The sequence below is a fragment of the Desmodus rotundus genome, chromosome 11 (genome assembly GCF_022682495.2).
Source record: "Desmodus rotundus isolate HL8 chromosome 11, HLdesRot8A.1, whole genome shotgun sequence".
Lineage (NCBI taxonomy): Eukaryota > Metazoa > Chordata > Mammalia > Chiroptera > Phyllostomidae > Desmodus > Desmodus rotundus.
Window position 1 is genome coordinate 31940165 of NC_071397.1, and position 26108 is coordinate 31966272.

At 41.9% G+C, this 26108-nt stretch overlaps 1 protein-coding gene across 1 annotated transcript; it reads right to left on the reverse strand.

The window, feature by feature from the left end:
* Window positions 1-6120: 6120 nt before the first annotated feature.
* On the reverse strand, window positions 6121-10224 carry EEF1A1 (eukaryotic translation elongation factor 1 alpha 1). Its single transcript, XM_024576632.3, has 8 exons — window positions 10037-10224; window positions 8909-9086; window positions 8464-8643; window positions 8070-8366; window positions 7837-7987; window positions 7482-7738; window positions 7160-7394; window positions 6121-7062 (listed from the first exon to the last, which is right to left on the reverse strand). The coding sequence occupies exons 2-8, from the start codon at window positions 9050-9052 to the stop codon at window positions 6938-6940; spliced, it is 1389 nt and encodes a 462-aa protein (XP_024432400.1). The 5' UTR covers window positions 9053-9086; window positions 10037-10224; the 3' UTR covers window positions 6121-6937.
* Between the last annotated feature and the right edge of the window lie 15884 nt (window positions 10225-26108).

A 26108-nucleotide genomic window follows, 5' to 3' on the forward strand; every position in this document is an offset into this window, starting at 1 on the left:
CCCTCCACCCCACCCCAGCTGAACCCACCTCCCTCCCCCACCTCCACCCTCCCCCTCGATTTTCTCCATGTGTCCTTTATAGTAGTTCCTGTAAGCCCCTCTTCGCACTGGCCCCACCCCACTCCCCCCTGATGAAGACTTTTTTAAAAGCCTTTAAAAACAAATCCTATTTATATCTTCCTAGGCTGTAGTTTGGTTAAGTGATATGATTAAAGCGCGATTGCAGGTTACTGTTGAGCATGGGTCTCCAGTACTCTAACTTCACACCCTTCTGCACTTTCAGTGGGTTTTTTCCTCCTAAGGACCAGAGGTGCTCCACTAGATTAAAAGTTTCTCCGTCCCTTCTAAGTAATTTAGAAATTCATTTCTCTTGGTTTAACCTTCAGTTCCCATTCCCACCCTTTGTAGACTATTTTATGCTAAATAGTCTATAAACTATTTATGGAATTGATGTGCTTAATGAGCCATTATAACACTCAATCTAATGTAAGCATTATGCCAGAGCTTAGAGACTGTATGGGGAATGTAGAGTGTGAATTTCCCTTTGAACAGCACCCTCTGCCAACTCAAAATACTCTTTGTGTACTCGGAGACAATAGTACATCTGTAGTGTTGGCTAGGGTAAAACACTGTTTTTTCAATCCAGTGCCTTGTAATGAATTCATTTTTAGTCTTATGTTGGTTGCTCTTTGGATTCTCTTAGGGTTGGTCTATACCCTTTTAAAATATGGACAATCCAAATTTAAAACAACACATTAAGAGACATAAAAACACACTGCCTAAATTTAAAAGGAAATATTCCTAGACTATACTATATTTAATACAAGACCAGACTGTGTGTGTATGCACATTTCAAGCAATGAAAGGAAATATTGTATTTTCTATATTTTCTATTTCACAATGAACAACCTCAACGCGGGGCAATTTAACAGACTTCAGAGACAGGTGTCACAGGTCTGAAGAAAAACACTAATGAGCAGTTATATGAGAACCTGAACTCCAAGGCACGCATTCCATAGAAAATGTTCTCTGTATCCAACCGTAGCTGAATAAAAACCACCTTATATCTCAGGAAACATTTAACTGAGTTTTCAGCTCTATGCAGAATCCTGTAGGAGTCTCAACAGAAGTCCAACGGGTCAATCTCAAGAAGGTACGACAATAGCACCCTGGCCAGGTGGCTCAGTTGGGACCTTGTCCCATACACCAAAAGGTTGAGGGTTCGACCCCCCAGTTAGGGCACATACCTAGGTTGCAGGGTTTTGATCCTTGGTCAGGGTGCAGACATGAGGCATCTGACTGATGTTTCTCTCTCTCTCTCATGTCGATAAACATATCCTTGGTTGAGGATTAAAAAAAGAAGGGCGAGGAAGAGGAGAGGAGTGGGAGGAGAAGAAAGTATGACAACAACTAAAGTGAGGGACTGCAGGTCAAGGCTGTGCCAGGCCCTTCCTTTTTGGCAATGATATAGCTGCACATGTTCCACCTCAATGACTAGGACCCAGGCCTCAGCAAATGTTGCAGATTCTCTCACCAAAAGGCTGAGAACCACTTCCTTGGGCTCCAGACAGCACTGGAACTTGACTTGCTTATGTGGCAACACTACAGTTTATTACAACACCAACTAGGATACTCCCTCAATCACATGATTTTACTGAAAATTTAACCAAGTGGACTATTTAACATTTTTTCTTTTGATATTAGCCATCTGTCCTTTGACCTCTGGAAACCACACTTGCAGAATCATACTGTCTTCTGTCAGCTTTTGCTGCTAGTTACTCTCATTAAAATAAACCAAACCACCTACTTTTGCCCTGGCTGGTGTGGCTCAGTGGATTGAGCACGGGCCTAAGAACCAAAGGGTCACGTGTTCTATTTCCAGTCCAGGGCACATGCCTGGGATGTGGACCAGGTCTCCAGTAGGGGGCGCATGATAGGCAACCACACATTGATGTTTCTCTCCCTTTCTTCCTCCATTCCCCTCTAAAAATAAAAACTAAAATCTTTAAAACAAAACTGTAGGAACTCAAAGTGAATAAGAGGTATTGATTGATGTCAATTACATCAGTGGTTCTGGTAGAAAAGAGAATAAAGTTGTTCATTTATCCTAGAGGACAGCCTAGGCATAATAATCATAAGCTACCAGCAGTCAGATTTAAATAAATATCAAGAAAAAATTTCTCTGTACCTCAGTCTGTAATATGGGTACAATACTTGCCCTTTTGTAAAGGTTGTGAGGATTTAATGTTAATCAAACAAAGATGTCAATTAATATATTCAAAGTTGAGTTGAGTGGGTTAGATTAAGAGGCTTTTAGATTTTCTGAGATTTTTTTGATTCTATTGTCATATAGTTATGAGGCCAAGTTAAGCCTCATATATTGAGATGTCTAGAAGTAGTGCAGTGTTTTCATATTATCCAATTCAATAACTCCTTCTTATCCTCCAAGTTTCAGCTATTCCTGATATATACCTTCTCTGGCCAATCTGAATTATTTCCCTTTTATTCCTTCCTCTCGTAGCCTCCTTCTTTTCCTTCATAACATTGCCACAGCTCTTTCCAGTCCTACAGAATCCCAGTGTAGCATTCATTTAGTCAAATTAGTTTCCTTTGTTAAAAAATTAATCATAGCAAAATTAAATTTAAAACTCTCTTAAAAATTAATCTATTACTAATGACTCAGCCACTTTGAAAAGCAGTTTGGCAGTTTCTTATAAAGGTAAGGCATACACTTGCCATATGACCCAGCAATCCCATTCCCAAGTATTTAACATAAGTTAAATGAAAACCTATAGTCAAACACAAATCTCTATGTGAACGTTTTATTTGTAATCACCCAAAACTGGAAGCGACCAAATATCCCTTAGCTGGGAAAGAATAAACTATCTTACATCTTTTTCAAAAGAACAGATTATTGATATACTCAATAGACATATGAAAAGAATCATGCTAAGTGAAAGAAACCAGACTTAAAAGGCTATACACTGTTCGAACCCAGGTATATGACATTGGTGCAAAGACAAAATCACACGGACAGAAAGTAGACCAGTGGTTACCAAGGATTAGGGGAGAGGATTGGTGTTGACTACAGAGACAGACACAGGGAAAGTTTCAGGAACCTGGAGTGCTGTGAACTGTGTAGACATGTCAAAACTTGCATAACTGTATACTTTAAAAGGGTGACTTTTAGTGTACGTAAATACCTTAATAAGGAAGTGGGAAAAACTTTTAAATATTTTACTTATGTGGTAGGTTTTCTAGTATTTTCTTACGATATAAACATTTTATCATCAATTCAGCATTGCTGTCATGATGTCTGTCCCGCAGACACCAAACTGAGCTCCAAACACTTACAGAGACCCAGGGGCCTACTAAAAGTAGTCCAAGGTAGATGGCAATGTTCCCTCTACTTATTTCACTCATTTCTGCTGGCAACTGCTGGACTGCAACATAACACTCTATTTCAAAAACAGTAACAATAACTTCTTTTATGGACCCTCTCGGAGATTTGTGGTATTGAGTCAACAACCTTTCAAGAGCCATGTAGCAGTTTCCTAATAAAGTTAATACATTTTTCTCTTTGAAATCACTACTGACTGAGCAAGTAATGTATTTACAATAGATATGCTTCAATTCTAGTTTAACTAACCAGGGAAGTTCCCAGAGACCTACAAATAATGGAGGTTGGTGACTTTGATGCTACCCAGGAGAGAGAACCTATGGGTTTGTAAGTGAAAAAGGCAGTCATGAAAAGTAAAACCACATCAGGGAAGAAAATTGTAGGAAGATAAACAGGAAAAAAAGGAAAAATGTCTTATTTCTTCCTTCTCTCTCATCTAAAGCATCATGCCCTCCTCCCATATCATTCGCTCCCTTCAGGATATGGATCATAGCTCCAGAATGCAACTTTCTCAACTGACTGCATTTATCTGCAATATTTCATGACGACAAATGAACTAGCGTTTGATTATCAATCTAAAACATGCAAGGCCATCTTGACACACATGAAATTGTCACTCTTTTTCTGCAGTTTTCCCTTTCAGGAATTGTGAATACTATGGTCAGGAAAAGCTTCATTTGGTATGAGCTCCATGCTCCACTCAGCAGAAAAGGTAAATAAATTTTAATGAAAATAAAACCCATAGTCCTGGTACTATTCAAGACTTTTATACCCCATACTTGAATTACTGAAAATCAAGAGCTCTTCACCACTGATTTGTACAGTTAATAGCCCTTATTGGGCAGAACCAGAACTCAAAAAACCAAGTGAATTCACTTTCTTGAGAAAACTGTTGCCCACCTTACTGCTACACCAGAGCTTTGTCAACCTCCTATTTAGCAGTTTAACATTGACCCTTTCCTGCAAAATTATGGTCAACTTACATTTTGCCTAAAAGAAACTTTTAAATACCAAATATTCAAGAAACTAAGATGTTTTTAGGTGTCTCTTAGTGCGATGAGAGTGCTGTTAGCTGCAGATAATCTAATCAGAGACAGGGGTATTTAAATCAGAACCTCTATTTAATAGTCTTTTGGAATCACCACAGGAAGATAGAAATGCTAAGTCACTAAAACCCCAAGGTAATGTTGGCAAATAACCGTATGTATGCCTCATTGTAAAAGCAACCAGACTGTTAAATGTTAGTTCAGTGTAAATTGTCATTACTAGTCTGGGTTCCTGAACCAGATAGCTGAGTTCTTAATATACCTGAGATATGGGAGGTGACTTATCGATAGGATTAACTACAGGAAAGGTGAGGGTCTAACTGTGTTCTGAAATGATGAAAACTTGGCTATTTTACACTGCATATTCTGGGCACAATGGTTTTTTTAAAAATCAGACATGCCTTATAATCTGTGCTTAACCAGGTTGCCTTTCCAATTTTTTTCATATTCTAAAGGCACACCAGAATTCCTAGGAACAAATCTCAGTAAGATCCTGAGACCTTTACAGGTATTACAGCATTGGGGCAAATTAAAGTGATTTTCAGCCCAGCTGGTGTAGCTCAGTGGGTTGGACACGGGCTGCAAACCAAAGGGTTGCCAGTTTGATTTCCAATCAGGGCACATGCCTGGGTTGTGGGTCAGGTCCCCAGTGGGGTCCACGTGAAAGGCAACCACACACTGATGTTTCTCTCCATCCCTTTCCCTTTCTAAATAAAATCTGTAAAAAAAAGGTTTTCAAGCACGTTTGTTCTAGTTTCAAAGGCCACTCCAAAATAGTTCATTTTTAATCAATCAAAACACAAGGAAACGCGCTTAAGTGTAGGAACTCTACTGTAGAGCAAAAGTAAATTTCATCCATGAAATGTACAAATTTGTAGTGACCACCAGTAGGTGGTGCTCAAACCAGGCAATTATCTTAACCAGTTTGAACTTACTTACTGGACTCTGGTTGCCCTCCTTCCTAGGCAGCTATTTTTTTAACTGCACACAGTTGATCTTATGGCTAGTCAAGCCTACAGCTATTAAAATTTGCTTTTCTCAGTTACCAGCTTTTTAAAAGGAACTTGTCTCATCACTAGAAGTATGCAACATAGTTGTAAAAACTTAAGGGGTAGTTGCCTCGTGGAACCATAAAGAATATTTTAATACTCTTTACACCCCTCATCAAAGTTTCAGCTAGTAGAGGTTTTTACTTTTTAAAGACAAAACATTTCAAATTATAATCAACTTGAAAATTAACAGGATTCATTCCACTTACATAACCTTAAGCAGGTAACATAGTATGTGATTTTGCCACTTTCAACTGGGTGTATTATAATTTTTACATTTTGTAATGCCTTGTGTTCTGAATAAGTCAAAACCAGGCTTTTACTAGATGGCTGTCACACCCAAGTAAACATTCTAATAACAAATGACACCTTATCCCTGCCTTGTAACCAATCATTGCATGAAAGCTGCCGAATTTTATCAGTTTTAAGTGTTTCAGTGTCCAACTAATTTTAGCAACTTTGTTAATTTTCAATGGTGTCATGTTTAAGTGGCACCAAGCAAAATTTCAAAACTAGGTCCTTCCCCCTCATTTGCACTACTTTGCCACTCTTAAATTCTGAGCCTGAGTTTCTTTACCCAATTTACTAAAGTGGACATTTAAGTATTTAAAGTGACAAAACACACTCAACTTCCAGGATCATTTATTTTTCCTAGAATCTAGATACAATTAACTGTAGCAAGACAGTACTCAATACTATTTAAGCCTCATTTTAAGTTCTTTAAACTAGCTCATTTGTAAACGTGAATTCACATCTCAGTAAAAATGGAAACTAGATTTGACATTAACAAAATTACTCAATATTGATGTTAACTACAAAATTTTTATATGAAACACGTGGACTTAATATACCAGAATTTGGCCTTTATAAACTAGCTTACACATGAACAGTTACTTTATTGGTCCTAACCTATTTAGTGTTGCACCAGAGCCCCTCCCACAACTTTTACTAAGTAAACAGATTTCTCCCCTTAGGACAAAATTAAGTTGTTCCCACCCAGAAAACGAAAACAAAACAAAAAACAAAACACCCCTAACAGATTTATCCAATTCTGAATCATCAGCAAATATAACACCAGAAATAGATTATGGGCCACTTTTAACCTAAATAATATAAAAGTTACAGTGCTGATCGAAAGAACACACAGGTTTCTCATTAAACTTTGTTTTAATGGGTCTCAAAATTCTGTGACAGATTTTGGTCAAGTTGTTTCCATTAAAAAGTACTGATTTTAAAAACTAATAACTTAAAAACTGCCACACACACAAAAAAACCAAATGGTCCACAAAACATTCTCCTTTCCTTCTGAAGGTTTTACGATGCATTGTAATCATTAACCAGTCCTTTACTATTAAACTTAAGTGGCCAATTGAGACAAACAGTTCTGAGACCGTTCTTCCACCACTGATTAAGACTGGGGTGGCAGGTGTTGGGGGTAATATTCATTTAGCCTTCTGAGCTTTCTGGGCAGACTTGGTGACTTTGCCAGCTCCAGCTGCCTTCTTGTCAACTGCTTTGATGACACCAACAGCAACTGTCTGTCTCATGTCACGAACAGCAAAGCGACCTATTAAAACAAAATTGTGTATCATTAGAAACACTTGGCACACACAGAAAAATCTCATTTCAGTAAATTTCTAGTTACATTAAATAGTCATCCTTACCCAGAGGAGGATAGTCAGAGAAGCTCTCAACACACATGGGCTTGCCAGGAACCATATCAACAATGGCAGCATCACCAGATTTCAAAAACTTTGGGCCATCTTCCAGCTTTTTCCCAGAGCGGCGATCAATCTTCTCCTTCAGCTCAGCAAATTTGCAAGCAATATGAGCTGTGTGACAATCCAGAACAGGTGCATAACCGGCACTGATTTGGCCTGGATGGTTGAGGATAATCACCTTGGGGAAAAAGGTTTGTTTAGTGAGTCTCAAAACATAGCTAAGGCTGTGAGGAAGTTAAAAAACAAGACACTTCTGAAGCGTTACCTGAGCTGTGAAGCCAGCAGCTTCCATTGGTGGGTCATTTTTGCTGTCACCAGCCACATTGCCACGACGAACATCTTTGACAGACACGTTCTTGACATTGAAGCCCACGTTGTCCCCAGGAAGAGCTTCACTCAGAGCTTCATGGTGCATTTCAACAGACTTTACTTCAGTTGTAACATTGACTGGAGCAAAGGTGACCACCATGCCAGGTTTGAGAACACCAGTCTCCACTCGGCCCACAGGGACAGTACCAATGCCTAAAAAATGTTTAGGCCATACTCATAAATACCCCTACTGAAGAAATTGCAGCCACCCATAAAGTTACATTCTGATAGCAACATTCAATTCAACTTACCACCAATTTTGTAGACATCCTGGAGAGGCAGACGCAGGGGCTTGTCAGTTGGACGAGTTGGTGGCAGGATGCAATCCAGCGCTTCCAGCAGTGTGGTTCCACTGGCACTGCCATCTTTACGGGTGACTTTCCATCCCTTGAACCAGGGCATCTACGATACAAGATTGTCAATCACTGTTACCTGCAATTCTGGCCCCCTCCAGGGCTTTTTTTTCAAAATTTAAGTCACTTACGTTAGCACTTGGCTCCAACATGTTGTCACCATTCCAACCAGAAATTGGCACAAATGCTACTGTGTCAGGGTTGTAGCCAATTTTCTTAATGTAGGTGCTGACTTCTTTAACAATTTCCTCGTATCTCTTCTGGCTGTAGGGCGGCTCAGTGGAATCCATTTTGTTAACACCAACAATCAGCTGTTTCACACCCAGTGTGTAAGCCAGAAGGGCATGCTCACGGGTCTGCCCATTCTTGGAGATACCTGCTTCAAACTCACCAACACCAGCAGCAACAATCAGGACAGCACAGTCAGCCTTTAGAAAAAAACAAGGCCATATCCTATTAAATGAAAGCTCTTCAAAACAGGTAAGACCAATGTACAAGACAGCTCCCAGAATTAATCCTACAAACCTGAGATGTCCCTGTAATCATGTTCTTGATAAAGTCTCTGTGTCCTGGGGCATCAATGATGGTCACATAATACTTGCTGGTTTCGAATTTCCACAGGGAGATATCAATGGTGATACCACGCTCACGTTCAGCTTTCAGTTTATCCAAGACCCAGGCATACTTGAAGGAGCCCTTCCCCATCTGTAAGGATTAGAATGGTTACTTGGTAACTAAGTCTCCAACTTGAAATTCCTTACCCCCACTACTTAGAAATGCTGGATTCCAGCGCTAAACTAGCGCCTTTACCTTCTCAGAACATAGATACAGAGGAAAGGGATTCAACGCAAATATCACCTTATTATAAGTTAACCAGTATGGCATGCACGTAGACTGAAGACTTGTGGAAAATTACCACTTAATTAAAGTAAGTCTGTCAGGAAGTACAGAATCTATGTTCTGTACCTACCTCAGCAGCCTCCTTCTCAAATTTTTCGATGGTTCTTTTGTCGATCCCACCGCATTTGTAGATCAGATGGCCAGTAGTGGTAGACTTGCCGGAATCTACGTGTCCAATAACCACAATGTTGATGTGAGTCTTTTCCTTTCCCATTTTGGCTTTGACTTAGTGGTGGTTTTCTCGACACCTAAATTGGGAAAAAACAAACTTTAAAGCCACAATCCCACAGGCTCGTGAACAAGCCTCGATGCAAATCAAAGGGCAAATTCCAAGGAGAATTACAACCAATGCCAAGCTGGCCCAACTCTCGTCTCCACCCACCAAGTGTGGAGAAACTCCATCGCCTCCGTCCCCTCCCCCAACCCGACAAGCTCCGGTCCCTAGGCCACGAGTAGACATCCAAGTGCCAGGACGGCGCCCGGCACACGGCGGGGTCACAGGAAGCAGCAGCCCGGGGGAAAGGCCCTTTTCCTTTGTGCGGGTGACTCACCCGCCCGCCCTGAGCCGCCGCGTCCTCCATTTTGAGTTCCCAGCACAGGGCCGGCGAGCGGCCATCTTTCCGCGCATGCAACTGGTGCCGAGCAGGCGGACTGGCCTCGCCGCCCGGGTGGGGCGACAGGCCCGGGGCGGCGCGCGACCAACCCCGGAGCCGCCCGGCCACCCTCGGGACTCTCCCCGTCCGACTCGGGCGCCCCACCACGCCGGACATGTGCGCCCGGCCGCGGGCCCGCCGCCACCCACACCCCGACAACCCGACGAACGCTAAGCAACCCATGCTGCCGAGATCCCGACCGACCTCGGCGAAACTACATCGACGGAAAAAAGAAAACGTAGATGCTTTTTCTGAAAACTCAAGAAGGACTGAGACCTCAGTGTAACAGAGCAGACGACGAGATGGGGGGGAATCGCACGCGGCGGCGGGCACGGCGCAGAAGCCAGGCCTCAGCCCAAGCACGAGGCTCAGAGGGCGCCTGAAAAAAAGCGCAAGGCCTCGAACTCTCCCACCCCCTCACGTCCCGAAATTCGGGGTCGAGAACAGCGCAAAGGGACTCAGTGGCACGGCGGGAGGGGAAGGCACGCGAGGGCCGCCGCCCGCTCCAGGAGGCCAAGGCCGCGGAGGCCACGCCCGGTACTCACCTGTGTTCTGGCGGCAAACCCGTTGCGAAAAAGAACGCTCAGGAGAACTACGGCACTTATATACGGCTCTCCCCCACCCTCGGGGAAGTGGGCGGAGCCAGCACACGACACGACTTTCCCAGCTTACCCCGCGCCACCTCCACCAGGCGCCCGCTCAATCGCCGTCCCCTCCCCCCACTGTTCGGGGACTGTGGGTGATGTGCAGTCAGCCCACTGAAGAGCACACGTCGCCGCGCGCATGCTCCTCTCGACCCCGATGACGAGAGCAAGGTGGGGGGCGGGAGGAGCGAGCCCTAGATTCTAGGTTACTGGGAGTTTACCGACGGTCCCTGGGATTCCCCAAGGCAAAGGCGAGTCCTCCTTTTGTATGAATTACTCTCAGCAGCAGCCGGGGGGTGGGGCGGCGAGGAAACGGTGGGGCTTGGATGCCTAGAATCTTTCCTCTATCCTTTCTAGTTTGACTGCAAAGGTGACCTCGAGATTGGGGTATCCCGTCATCCCGCAATACACCTGCCGTCTTCACCTTTGTCCTCTCGCAGGTCTGGGACAAACCTCTGAAACTGCTTCCCCGGCTGGGCGCGCAGCCACAGGGGGCTGGCTCCTCCCCACCCCCTAGCCCTCGGCGCCCCGCCCGGCTGAAGGGGAATGCGAGGCCCTGCGAGCCGGGACCGCGGACGTCGGGGACTGGGGCAGTCACTTCGTGGCCATGAGCCCCACGAATATGCTCCTGGAGTGGCCCCTTGTCCGGTTCCAGTCCAAGCCATCTATCTGCTTTTATCGAAGTCCGTTTCACTCCTTCACCCACACGTCCAGTTTTTCGGTTTAGGATAGACTTCAGTCTTACAGTTTGCTTTCCTTCTAACTCTAGGGGTTTTTATTCTTATTGTATTTTTTTCCTTTACCATTTAGCCCTCGTATACCCCTCCCCCACAATTCTAGAACTCGAGTTTTATTACACCAAAGGGATCCTGAGTGTGTGTCATCCTAGGGTACATTTTTTTCAGTTGTACACTCATTTGATTGCAAACATGAAAAATCTAAAAAGAATTTTCAAATTCAGTCTTTCCACATGATCTCACGTAGAGACTGCATCAGCAAAGTTATCCACCCAGTGTGAAATCACTGCTTCTCAAAAGTCGCCTATACCATTTAAACAAGTGGCTTCGTTTTCTGTCGTCCAATTTTTTGTAACTGAACATTCGCATAAATTCACGGCGAAACTGGATGAGGCCTTTTTGGTTGCCAATCTGGGCAGACTCTGAGAAATAGTCCTCTGAAGAAAGAGGCAGCTCTTTTTTTAATGAGCTAATTACTAGATCACTGTGTTCTTCCAAGTGCAGAGCATCTCTGAAACATCTCCAAGTCTCTTGACACAGATTTGAGAACCTACTATGTGTCCAGTACTAAACAAAGCTCTGTGGCATGTACAAAAGAAGTATTTCTTTTGGAGAGGAACCACAATCACATTGGAAAACTAATAGATAAAACAACTGGGAAGCAGTTACCGTGTGCTTACTTTCTATTTCATGGTAAAATATAGTTCTATCCTGGCTTTCAGTTACTCCTCACAATCCAAATGTCTTAGTTTTCTTGTTTTACCACTCTTTGTAGATACAAACTTCTAAAAATTAGGTTTTTCTGTTTCTTCATTAGAAGTTTTCTAGCCTCCTCAGTTTAACTTTGAGATAGTTTTCATAAAAGAAACTAGGCCACATAAAACTTTACCTGGAACACATTATCTTCTAGCAACAAAAGCCTTTTCTATGTTTGTTTTCTAGCTTCTCTCTTTTCGCAAATTCTTTTTTCTCGTTGCATTTTCCTCATAACCTACTGGGCACCACTGAGTGGGTGCTCTTATTAATGTCGCGATAATGGCCCAGACTTACGGTGTGTTGGGGCGGGGTGGGGGGCATGCATCTCGAACCATATGGTGAGTTAACGTTGGACACTGGCCACAAGCCTAAAGTCGGGGCACAACTCAACACTTCTGCCCTCCAACGGGGCGGGGCGGAGCGGGGCGGGGCGGGCCGGGAACGCGGGTCCGGGCAGTGCGCGGCGGCCCCCGGGTGGCGAGGCGTTCGCAGGACTGGCCTTACCTCGCGCCCGCTCCGCGAGCCAAGCGGGCCGGGCTCCGCCAGCGCGCCGACACCTGCGGACCGGGCAGGACCTGCGGCAGGGAGCAGGGCAGCTCAGGCCCTCGGGCTCCGGTCCCCGGGCCCGCCCACAACTTGAGGTCACTTTCTTTGGAACTACGACGGCGGAAGGAAGCGCTTGGGAGGAGGCAGAAAACCCCACGTGGCTCAGGGTGGGGGTCGGTTTTCGTCACGGTGCCTAGGCCTCTGAAAGAATGAAGCAAAATTTTTTAAAAGCTCTTTCCCCAGGCCCTATGCTTTTAACATAATCCTAGCTCATTTCCCCCCACAATTTTACAGCAGCTACAGTATGTCTTTTACTAACTTAAATGTTAAAACAGAAACATTGTTGATTGAGATTTGTAAATGTGCTTTTGGGTCATAATCTAAGGTCGTAATTTTGCTTAAGATATTTCTTAAAGTTGTCCACGCTATTTAGAGTAGCAAACTGTTAAAAAGGAAACATCTACACGACCCTTTAAAAAATTTGATTTTGCTTATTAATTTACTTAGTAAAAGGCTGAAAAGTAATAGTTCTCTGATATCTGTAATTATGATTGAAAGCATCTTTCAGTTTGGGCTCATCACTCTATTGGGCCTAATTTAAATAGCTTTAGGTAATTGCATTTTGCTGTGGTTTGCCACGTTTCCATCTTGCCTGTGTCAATTAAAAATTATTTTTAAAAGGGTATTTTAGAATATGATGAATTAAAGGAATATTTGGCTTCAGAATTCCAAGTAAAATGGTACTTGAGGGTGCCAGGCATTGTTCTAACATTTGCAGTATTTAATGTAACCCCACCACCCTCATTTTGCAGGTGGAGAATCTATAAGGCAACTGATAGTTATGCATAATAAGCAAATGCAGACATTTATTCTTTTATAAAGTTTCACCTTTTATTGCACAAAATGATGAATACAATCTATCACCTTGCTGTTTTTGCTTAATACTGCTTGGAGACCTTCTCTTATGAGTACAAGAGGGCTCAGCAGAGTGACTTTGGAACCCAGGGATCTGACTAGAGAGCTAGTCACTAGCTTTTTCTAACAGGTCCAAGCAATAGCATTGCGTCAGAAAGTCCGGGATTCAGTCTTTCCTCTGCTGCTTGCAGAGCTGTGGCAGTCACTAGTTCTTGGTTTCTCAGTGTGTCTGTAATGGCTGATTCCCCTTAGCACCCACCTCACGATCCTGATATGCAGTGACAGGAAACCATGTGGAGGCACTCAATTATCTAGTTAAAATCACGTTTCTATAAGCTTTATGGACAACACCTGCCCTCATCTGGTTTGCTTTGTGGCATGACCCTGGCAGAAAAAAAATAAACGTATTGGTATCCTTTTATTTCTAAAGGTTTGAAATAGGTAATACATATACATAGTAAAAAATTGTACAGAGGTTATAGCATGAAATGTTACTCTCCTTTTCGGCTTGAGAGAAAATCTGAAGAGTATGCCCGGAAGTTTAAGGAATCTAAAGTCGTTACTATTACTGCTCTCATGATTCCAAAGCCAGTGCCTACTAGGATGGGTGCCCTCTCATTTGTTAGGAAGGAAAGGAAAACCTGCCCTCACTATCTCACTACTTTTTGTGAGTCCACATTTTATAGACAATGTTCGTTTCAGTATTTTTACGTCTTCATAGGTGACTTAGTAGAAAGAACACTGGACTAAAGAGCTAGAGTCTATTCCCAGCAATTTTATGTATTAGCTGTGTGATCTTGAATCATACCCTTGAGCTTGTTATCCTCTGTAAACTATCTAATAATACCTATTTCACAGGACTGACCATTAGGATGAAATGAGAAAATGTACCTGAAGATGCAAAGCATTTTTACACATGTTGGTGCTCATTATAATTAGAAAATGATCATTAACTTTTTCAAAAACCAAAAAAGAAAAATCTGTTCAAAATATAAAGAACCTTACTAATTGTCATTATTTATTCTAATAATGAGCAGTATTTGGTCCATTTCATTTAAGTATAGAACTATAGACTCACCAACACATATGACACTGTGTGTGTGTGTTCTGTAAGTGGCAAGGACTTTCAAATTATGGCCTTCAGTATATGTTGGTAATTGTCCAGGACTTCAGAGGGCATTCTTTATTTATCCATTCATCAATATTCACTGAGCAGCTACTGTGCACCAGGCACTGAGCTAGACGTTGAGGAGACAAAAGCCATCACTCTTGGATGGTGTGTGCAGCAGAGCCCTGGAGAGGTAGGGAGGGGGAACACTAACAGTAAACAGATGATTGCAGTGGAGCGTGAGTGCTGGAACCAGGTAAGCCTAGGCTGTTTTTCAGCATTCAGGAGGGGCCCAGACTAGAAGTGGCAGTGGATAGCAGAAGGAAAGCTTCTCAGGGTAGAGAGGGTCTCACCTTGCTTGAGCAGAAGCTGGGAGTCAGCCAGTGGATGGAAACCTTGGATGGAGCATGAGTGACTGCCCTAGAAAAGAAGGTGGGAGAGAGTTTGCTCCTGCCTGTATAGGAACAGAGAGCAAGACATATCTGTCCGAGGGACTTGTGAAGAACATTGGGGTTTCAGAGACAGACGGACCTGGGTCCCAGTCTCGAATTCATCACTTACTGGCCGTGTGGCTGAGATACGTAGCCTCTTTAAGCTTTGGCTCCCTCCTCCATAAAAAGAGGATGACAAAACTTACCCTGTAAGACTACTATGACAGTTAGATGAGAAAAGTATCTCTAGTGTGAGCTTTTTTTTTGGGGGGGGGGGGGAGTTTGCACCAAGTTAGATCAATAATTGGTAGGGAATTTTTTATTTTTCCTTTTTGTTTGTTTTTACCCACTGTGTACGTAGTATAGTGCTTTCAGAGTGAGGCGGTTCGGCAGTCCAAAAGCCTTCACTCAAATCCCTGTTGGCTCTCCCACAGCTACTGATGGGATGTTTGGCAAGTGATTTAACCTCTCTAAGTCTCAGCTGTCATATCCAGAGAGTGCAGATAATGATAAATACCATCTACCCCAGAGGGCTGTGGTAAGGATAAGACAATCAATGTGAACTACTTAATGTAGTGCCTGGCACCTGGTAATCATTCAATAAATCTTAATTGTGGCTTCTTTGTTGTTGTTATTTCAGAGTCCTCATGAACTGGCATTTGTCATAGAATGAAGTTTCTTTACTAAGAAAATGCCACAGTGACTTTGCTTTGATCTCTGAGTTTAACATTCCTGCATTTTACATTTGCTTATTAATTTCTCTGTAAGTTCTATTTTCAGAATCTTAAGGATGTGTTTTAAATATTGTGAAGTTAGAAATGTTTTCTAAAAACAAGGTTTTTTAAAACTAGTTTTTAAAAAAATCAAATGCAGCATAAACAGCCGCTGCTGATTCTAAAGTCCTGTCACATCCTTGTGCTTTCTAAGATTGAATGTCCATTCCTTCACTTGGTATCTTTTGAATTGTTGCTATGTCATCTTTGTTTTTCTAGAACCACCTGCTTCCAGTGTGTCTACTGGCAAGCTGTTCTTGCTGCAAAAAGAACTTTGCAGACTTATTTTTTTAAAACACCCATCTATTTTATATGACTGTGGGAACAGCATGTCACACCATCATCACTGCACAGGAAAAACCATGTCTCCCTTAGTGGGGAACCACTGTGGCGAGCTATTAGATCATCTTCTAGTTTTTAGAACACACTTACTCAAAATGAAAAAAGAACCTGAAAGCCATCATGTGTATGAAAACTTGACGGTCTCTCCATGAATTTGTATGTTGCCTGCCTGTGGATCCACGGCAGAATGACTAGTACTGACCTTTTATATAGTACTATATTATCTCCATTTTTGATTTCATTAATTCCAGTGAACCTGTAGCAGCCTTTGCTACCAAGGTCTACAATAACAAACTCCCCCAGCTGGAAGAGAGTTTAATTTTCATCTAGTGAATCCCACTAATTTTACAGATAAGGAAAAGTGTTAAAGGGACTGGGTGATTTGCCTAGGGCTCATGCGGCTAACCATAACGGCTGCCCATCCTCTGGCCTCCATTTTTGCCTGTGGTTGGTGAAGTCGTGGGGATTCGAAGTGCACATTTTAGAGCTACCAGCTAAGTTCAAAGTCCATCTCTGATATTTACTAGCTGCGTGACCTTAGACATATTAGTTAACCTTTTTAAGTCTGAGCTTGCTCATCTGTAAAATGGGATTATTACTTAAAGAGTTGTTATGAGGATTAAATAAGATAATATATATTTTTAAATGTTCCTTACATTCTCGAAGAATTAACTGTTATTATTTTGTCTGTTTTGTTCATTATTTTATCCTCAGCACCTAAAACAGTACCTGCACCGCAAGTATTTATGTAATGGACAGGTGAATAGACGAAGAACGAGTCAGTTGTGTCTCTGTGCTATCAATGACTGATTCAAAAAGGGTTTTTCTATATTTTTGTGGAAGGATGGTTCTCACTGTCAGACATCAACAGATAGTTTCAGTTGCAGAAGGTAAGTAAAAGCTGTAGGTAGAACTACTTAATTTTTTTTTTTTTGGTCTCCATTAGGTAGTGTATTATGGAGAAATAATGTTGAACATTCCGCAAATTGGTAAAGGACAGACATAATCCATTCAGTGAAACCCAAGCAAGATAATAAGACCTTTCTTAGGTACATCACAGTCAAACTACTGAAACCAAAGATCAAGAAAAAAACCGAGAATGGTCAGAGAAAAATAGGGAGCACATGTAGGGGAGGAACAATTGAGATGACTGTTTCTGATGATGTCTCATCAGAAACATGGAAGCAAAGAGATATGTGAACGACATCTTGAAGTGCTGAAAGAAAAAAAATAAACCTGACAGTCTAGAATTCTTTAGTGAAAATATCCATCAAGAATTAAGGTGATAAAATCACAATAAGATATCACTACACACACACTAAAATGGCTAAAATTTAAAAGACAGTACCAGCTTTCAGCAGACAATTGGAACTCATGTGTCTAGGGAGAAGGGAAAATGCTAGCAATTTCTTAAAAGGTTAAACATACGTCTTCCATATTATCACTTCTATGAATTTAGTCGAGAAATGAAAGCGTATGTCCACACAAACACGTGGGGCCGAATGCTTATAGCAGCTTTGTTCGTAGTCACCCGAAACGAAGAACAGCCCAAAGGTCCATCACCAGGTGACTGGATAAACAGGTGCTAGTGTATCCATGTACTAGAACACTGCTCAGTAATAAAGAGGAATAAAGTATTGATACGTGTAACAATATGAATGACATTCACAATGATTGTGTTGATTGAGGAAACCATACAAAAAAGAATACATACTATAATTCTTCGTTGATATAAAATTCTATAAAATGTAAATTAATATGTAGCGACAGCACATTGATGGTTGCTGGGGGGCTGGGAGAGGGTTTGGGGAGGGGAGAGAAAAGAGGTTTGTGAAGAGATGTGAGGAAGCTTTGGTGAGCGACAAATATGTTCATTATCTTGATTGCAGTGCAACGATTTCATGGGTGTACGCATATATTAAAACTTACCAAACTGTGTCCTTTATTATTTTAATTTTTACTGAATTTATTGGGGTGACATTGGTTAATAAATTATGTAGGTTTCAGGTGTGCAACTCTATAATACATCGTCTGTATATTGTATTGTGTGTTCACCACCCAAAGTCAAGTCTCCCTCCATCACCACTTATCCCATCTTTACCCTCTTTCACCTTACTGCCCAACCCCACCTCGCAATCACCGTACTGTTGTCTGTGCCTATGAGTTTTTTCAAATTGTACATGTTAAATATATGCTGTTTGTCATATAGCAATCATACCAGAATGAAACTAAGAAAAATAGAGTGAAACAAAGCAAAACAAAACAATGAAAGCAAAATAGATATATTTTTGAATAAAAGAAAATGCGAATTCAGACTCGCACTATAAGAAATGCTACAGGATGTTCTTGAGCCTGAAGAGAAATATTACCAATATTTCTTGAATATACTTGAATCTCAAGTCTTCAGTGAGAAAGAAAATGGAAATGTTAAATATCCAGGTACATATAAAATACTACTTTTCCTCTTAATTTCCTTAAAATACGTAAGACTAAAATACCCAAAAATGCTTAGCACAGAGCCTGGCACACAGTAAAAACTCAATAAATGCTATCATCATCAACATTACTGATGATGAGTGAATTCACATATCTTAAAAACATAACAACTGAAGAAAAAAGACTTTGAAATTTTATATTCTGCTGTACTTTAAACAAACTCATAATTAACACTGTGTATTATTAAAATGAAGTACAGTGAAAAAACCACAATAACCCAAAGGAAACATAAAATACCTCACTATATAACAATCTTCTAAATAAGTGTCTACAAAATTAAGCTGATGTCTATCAAAGTCTTTCTATTTTTTTGTTTTACTTTTCCTGGAATGTTCCTTTATTTTTTTTAGATTTTATTTCTTTACCTTTAGAAAGGGAAAGGGAGGGAGATAGAGAGGGAGAGAAACATCAGTGTGTGGTTGCCTCTCGCACACTCCCTCATGGGGACCTGGCCCACAACCCAGGCATTTGCCCTGACTGGGAATTGAACCAGTGACCCTTTGATTTGCAGTCCAGCTCTCAATCCATTGAGCCACACCAGCTAGGGCCAAAGTCTTTCTATTTTTGAAAACATTTTATTCTGACACTGAAATTTAACAATCAATGAGCAAATGAAAGCCAGACAGCAGAAGGAGTGTATTATTAGATTCTTAACCTGAAGCAAAAATGGTCTACAGAAACCCTCTTTAGATGTGGGCATGTCCATTATGCGACAGGAATGTGGGAGAGCATAAAAAAGAATTGCAGCTATGGAACGGAAAAAAGGAGCCTTCAGTGTCCGAATGCCTAACTGGAAGACAGGGTTCAATGAAAGCTGGTAAAAATGCATTTGGCCTTCATTAGCTATTATAGAATGAAGCAATCAGTTCAGGATAACTTTTTCTACGGCACAAATGGACAGAGGAGTTGGTAAGACCAGCGAAGCACAAGACTCAAGCATGGTTGGCTCCACCTCCTCCCAGGTGTCATTCCATCTGGTGCATTGTCAGAGAAGTGTGTCTAAAAGGCCTCCCTGTTATTTTCCATTAAGACCCTTCTTTGTTTCCTTCTTACCACTTGTCACACATGTAATTCTTTTATTCACTTGGCTACTGTCTGAGCTTTGTCTCCTCCACTGAATGTAAACTCCATGATGTGCTGACCAGTATGGTTCAGTGGGTTTGGGCATCATCCCATTAAGTGAAAGTTTGCTGGCTTGATTCTGGGTCGGGGCTCAGGCCTGGGTTCCCTCAGGCCAGTCTGTTTCTGGTTGGGGCTCAAGCAAGAGGCAACAGATTGATGTGTAAAACATAGATGTGAGAGTGAAATGTCCATCAGTTTCTACTCCTTCACCCCACAACTGGGGATGAACCCATAACCCAGGCATGTGCCTCGACTGGGGATTGAACCAGCAACTTTTTATTTTTTTAAACAGATCAGTTATTTAATTAGGTTTTTCAAAAGAAATTTAGAACTTAATTTTGTGAGGAAAAGCCCATTTGTGAACAAACACAGAGTGGAGGTGGCCCTGGAGCTGAGGAACAGCTTTGATTTGGGGCAGAATTCGCGAGTCCACGGCTTTCTGGTCAACATTGAGTTGCTGTGCAATCCTGTGCAATCCTATTTCTCCTTCTCAGTGTCCAAGGTCTCCTCCTCCTGGTGTCTGGGCTTGCGTAGCTTCTTCTTGAAGTAAGCATCAGTGAGATGCTTGGGGATTTTCACACCACTAATCTCAATTTTGGTGGAGGTGGCGATGACAAATTTGAACCAGCCACCTATTGATTGGCAGGACGACACCCGAGCAACTGAGCCACACTAATTAGGGTTAAGTAAAATATTAAAAAAAAAAAAAAAGTAAACTCCATGACAGTAAAAACCTTGCCAAACTTTGTTTTCTTTTCTTTTCTTTTCAAACCATGGAATCTGGTGCCTGGCACATAGTCGATGGTCAATAACCATTTGTTGAATGAATGATTGAATGAATGGAGTGGAGCCTGGGAATGCAATCTTTTCACCTCAAGTGCACTTCTTCCGCTGGCACTTGTATGCTGCCTTCAGTTTGAGAAGCAACCGTAAAAACCTTCCTTTAATATTAAAAATCATTCTAAAATTCATGCGTTTTTCCAGTAGCCTTCTAATGTGCCCTGGTCTGTCTCTTTATCTAGTTTGGACCTGCACTCTGTGTTCTTGTTTGATTTTTTTTAGGTTTGACTAGGAGTGAGGGTTGTACCCAGCCTTGGTGGTGGCAGGGAACATTCTAGACATTGTTGCCCTCATGTCTGCATAGCAAATAGAGAATGACATTTTCATGTGACCTGAAAAAAGAGTTAATCACACTAATAACTGAGATTGGCTTAGAAACAAGTAGGGGTGGTGTGGGCTGAGGGAGCTCATTGAGAACAAACATAAGTCCTTTTCCTTCATCCATTCCCCCACTCACCCATCAGTCGTCCTCTCATCCAGTAATTATAGCATTTACTGAGCTCAGACCTATACCAGCACTGTTCTAAATGGTTTATGCATAGAGATTAATTTAATCCTTACTGTTATCCTAAGAGTTGATACTATTATTATCCTGCTTATAAATAAGAAAACCGATAACCACTTTTTAAGCATTGCTCAGTGGTTTTTGAGAAGGGGCTGACAGTCTTTCTAATCAGGCAGATAATGTAGTTAAAAAATACTATGATAATTTTCCAAATCACTTTTGACCCAAGGAATCATTATGGAACAGTATTTAAGCAAAACTACACATACCGTCCTAGAATCATGGGATGTGTTGCTGTGTAATACACATTAAGATGAGAACAATCTAACAATGGTCAGGGGGGAGTGGGGAGGGGACAGTGGGGAGGGGATTACAGGAACTACTATAAAGGACACATGGACAGAATCAAGGGGGAGGGTGGAGGTGGGGGAGGGAGGTGGGCTCGGCTGGGGTGGGGTAGAGGGGTGGGGAGAAAATGCAGACAACTGTAATTGAATAACAATAAAAATTAAAAAAAAAAGATGAAGTCAATGCTGAACAGGAGAAATGAGCCACATGTTGCAGGAAGGAAGCTGGAGGAGCAGAAAAAAACATGGCCTTGGGGTTGACTCAGGCCTCTGTTCCTCAAGAGCTCTGTGATCTTGGGCAATGTGCATAGGGATCAGTTCCCACATCTGTGAAGTGAGAGTGAGAGTGACAGTCTGGTGGGTCCTCCTGAACTCCCCAGGCCGGGCTAAGTGCCCTCTTCTGCACTGCTCCATCCCCTTTGGCCATGTCTTGCATGTCATTAACCACATGGAAAGTACTCAATATGACCCTCTGTCCCTTAGATTATAAATTCCTTTAGAGCGACAATGTCTGGGGACCTTCCTCACCACCACTAACTAGGGCCTGGGTGAGCCCCTCACTTCTAGTTAGATCTGACTGACTCCTCAGACGTCACCTCAGTCACCTTCACTGGGGAGCCTGCCCTGAGCCTCTCCTCACACATCCCTCACCCCAAAGCTACAATGACATCCCTTCCATAAATTCTTATTGAACCAAGTTTCTATATTGTCTTCTTTGCGCTACTTGTTTTAGTTTGTACTTATAGATGATTATAGTGACTATTTAATAATCCCTCCCTCTCCACAGCCACATAGGGCTGGAGAAAGCAGGGAAGGACCAGATACTGTGGTTCACACGGGATTCCTGGTGCCTGGGCAATCCTCACAGAGAACATGGGTCTGGAAAGACGTAAAGGATTCGTACTGTCACGCAAAGCTGAGAGAACAGTGATTCAAAACGTGTCAGTTCACTGGGTGGAGGGGAAAGGGGGAAAACTGGGACAACTGCAAGAGTATAAATAAACAACAAATACATTTTTTAAAAGACATTTTGTAAGGCATGTAAGACATGGTGTGTTTAAGGAAAAATAAATAACCAGTGTGTTTCTAGAACAATGTTCTCAAACAGGAGTGATTTCATACACCTCTCCCAAGCACAGTTGCTAATGTCCGGAGACGTTTTTATTGTCCTACTCGGGACGCTGTGGGCACTGAGTAGGCAGAGGCTGGGGATGCTGCGAGAGAGATGCCTGGCAGCGCTCAGGGCAGCCGCGCACCACAAAGAGTCACGAATGGTTCTAGCTCAGTGTGTCCACAGTGCTGAGGTTGAGAAACCTTGTTTGAATAAACAAAGCTGGACATGCAGTTTGAGGCTTTGTCATGGAAAACTCCAAATCGGTCTTTACAATCTCCAGCACTGATTAGGACACACTTGTACTAACAAATGCTTGTGGAATGAATTTAAGACTTGAAAAACCGGTTAAATTCTAAATTCAGGACAAACACTGAAGTACACTTCACCAGATACAGAATGGGAGAGGAAGCACTTTTGCTCTTCAGGTGGGCAGGCATAGGCTCGGTTCTCCCTGCACACACGTCACATTGCAGAGGGTCTTCCTCCAGAAAGAACCATTTTTCATTTCCACGGAGGAACAGGCGTGTTTAAAACTTAATTGAACAGTTTACAGTAACACTTAATTCTTTGAGTTACACTTTACTGGCAGTTTAATCCTGTTTGATGACTGACTGTAATCTCGTTACATTTCAGGAATGGAGAACAGAAACAAAAGGCCTTGGAGGGGGAAGACTTGTGGCCACAAATACAGACGCGCAGATGCTGACAGCATGTTGTCTGAAGGACATCTTGGTTGCTTCAAGTTTTCTTGGTTGCTGACAAGTTTTGGCAGACTGTGTTATGGACTTTAAAAAATAAGTAATTCAAGTAAGAAATAGTAGAGATTAAAAAATATGATATTTTGGGATTCTGAGGTTTAAAAAAGTTAATACAAATAGATTTTAAAAGATATTCTACCAAAACTCAAGAAAATGTTGAGATTCTTCCAAAATACGTGTTTATATCTTGAAACAACACGTGCTTCGTCAACAGGTATCCCAAATTTCAGTAATTTTACCCTGGTTTGTGTGCATTTATATATAAAGATCAGTATTAAGTCACATTCCTAGACTTTCAATAATGCTTACTAAACAAAAGCAGACTAGAGTGGTAAGCTTTTACCAGACTCTAAATTTGTTGGCTATAAGCAAACACAAATGGACAGGAACATTATTAAAGAGAGAGAATGAATATCCAGTAAGGGAGAGAATGCGGGCAAGTAGGGACTCACGTACAGTTGGTGAGACTGGGAATCAATGTAGTCTTTTTTTTTAAAGGTAATTTAACAGCCTTTTCCAAAATTTTGAGTAGCATACACTTAGACAAATCTTCTAGAATTTGTCTTATAAAACATACACAAGGACTGAGTGGAAAGATGCTGGCAATATATTGAAAAGAAAACAACGTGCAAATAACAGCAATGATCTTACTTAAATATATACTTGTATATAAATTAAAATATCTGGAACTGGATATCCCAAAATACCCCCAAAGTATGTAAAGTGATAACATCTTCAGAAGTGGGTTTGGGGGCGTTTCTTAGTTTTCTATTGCTGTGTTACAAATTACCACAAACTCAGCAACTTAAAACTGACACTATGCCCTGGCTGGGTACTCAGTTGGTTAGAGCACCGTCCCGATATTCCAAGGTTACGGGTTTGATCCCTGGTGGGGGCACACACAAAAATCAACCAGTGAGCACATAAATAAGTGGAACAACAAATCGATGTTTTTTTCTCTCTCCCTTCCTGTCTCTCTAAAAATCAATTAAAAAACCCAACCTAATACTATTATGTAAATTAGAAGTCTGGGTTCTCTGCTCAGGGAATCCCAGCCTAAAATCAACTTTTTAGGCTGTATTCTCATTGGAGGTCTATGGGGGTGAATCTACCTCAAGCTCATTCAGGTTGCTGTGATACTGTGATTTATAATAAGAAATATACATTTGATATTCCTCCCAGTTTGTGACACAGAGCTCCTAAGACTCTGGGACTTTCCTAAGTGATGAGATCAATAAAGGTGCCTTCTGTTATGTAAATGAGGTGACTTTAGACCTACACCTAGGTGGGGGGAGGGCCTGGTTGCCAGGAGAACCAACAGTGGAATTGAGGAGGGGTGGGGGCTAGGGGTTGCATCAGTTGTCAATGGTCAATGATTAACCAATCATGCCTATATAATTAAGCCTCCCATAAACCGCCCCCCAAATCTTCCAGGTTGGTGAACATTCTTTGGGGACATTGGTATGCCTGGGGAAAGCATCGAAGCTCCTCCTCAAACTTTTCCCATACCTTGCCCTATGCATCTCTTCCATCAGGCTGTTCCTGAGTTATCCATATCCTTTTACCATAAACCATTTATCTAGGAAGTAAAATGTTTCCCTAAGTTCTGTGAGATGCCCTCGTAAATTGAACAAAATTAAACACACCCAAGGAGGGGAGTCCTTGGAGCCTTCAATCTATAGCTAATGGGCCAGAAGCAGAGATGACAAACTGGACTTGGCAACCGGTGTCTGAGGTGAGGGGGAGAGGAACGATGAGCAGTCCTGTGGCCTGGAGCCCTTATATAATCTGTGGGATCTGACTCCGTCTCTGGGTGGATGGTGTCAGCGCTGAGCTGAATTGTGGGACACACAGCTGCTGTCTCAGAATTGCTTGGTGGTGTGGGGGCCCTTGGAATTGGTGACCAGAATTACTACTGGCAAAATCCTACTTCTTGTGTAGTAATAGTTATGAAACTGAAGTCCCACTCACTACCTCGTTGCCTGTCAGTCAGGGGCTGCTTGCTCTTAGCTCCCTGAGGCTGTCCGAACTGCTTTATAGTCCCTTCCATTTTCAAGTGTGCCTAATCCTTCGTACGCTTCAAATCTCTCACTTCCTCTTCTGTCACCATCTGGGAAAAACTCTCCGATTTTAGATGACTCATATGGTTAGGGCAAGCCCCCTCGGATAATCTCTTATGTTAAGTCGATTGTACGGTGTAACGTAACCCAAACATTCCAGTCCCTCAGATTCACTGTCCTGGGGATTATGTTGGCATATACACCAAGGGGACAGGAAATTTGGGGGGGCTGTCTAAGAATTCTGTCCTCCAAATGGTGGAGGTAAAGGAGGGGTATTTTCATTTTGTTCTTTATACCTATCTGTAATGTTTGACTTTTGGGGGAAAGAATATATGTGTAACTTTTTGTAACGGAACATGTTTGGAAGTATACACTGTAATATTTTAACAGTGCTTAGGTGTTATATAAGCATGCAGTGATCAACTTTTGTCATCTAAGTATAGGAATGTAAGTTATTTCCCTTTTGAAATAAGAATTCATGCTGGTTATAGACTAAAGCAGTTAACAGAGTTTGTATTGATGCCAATTTGGCTAATGATAGAATTTTTTTTTTTTTTGCAGTGGTTGTAAATATACATACATCCTGACAATGCAGCACAGCCTGGATGTAAACCAATGAATGGATCTGAGGAGAGTCTAGATAAATTGCTGGAAGATAGACTCGCTGGCGGTCAGGAGCACCGCTGACAGAGAGCATCAGGGGACAGAGCATCCTCTGGGGTCTCAGGTTCCGGGGCCCTGACTGGCTGGGTGCAGGTCTCACAGTTTTTCTGCACCCCTTTCTCCTCACCTGGAAGAAGAGGGGGTTGAACAAGATGAACCCTCAGATTCAGTGTTTTTCCTCAGTTTTTCTTCTTGAGATTTTTTTTTACCATAGTTTCTGACAAAAGTCTCATAATAGTACCATCAGTTTGAATGGTAAAAGGATTGAATAAATAAATAAACACCAGTCTGAAAGGATTGCTACCTGTATGGTGAGAGGTGGGTTTTATGTCTTTTTGAATTATCAGTGTAGTCCCTGAAAGGAAGGGCTGAGAATCTGTCTTTCTAACAAGCTCCCAGGTGATGCGGATGCTGTGGTCCAGGAACCACAACTGGAGGGGCACTGTGGTAGAGTATGTTA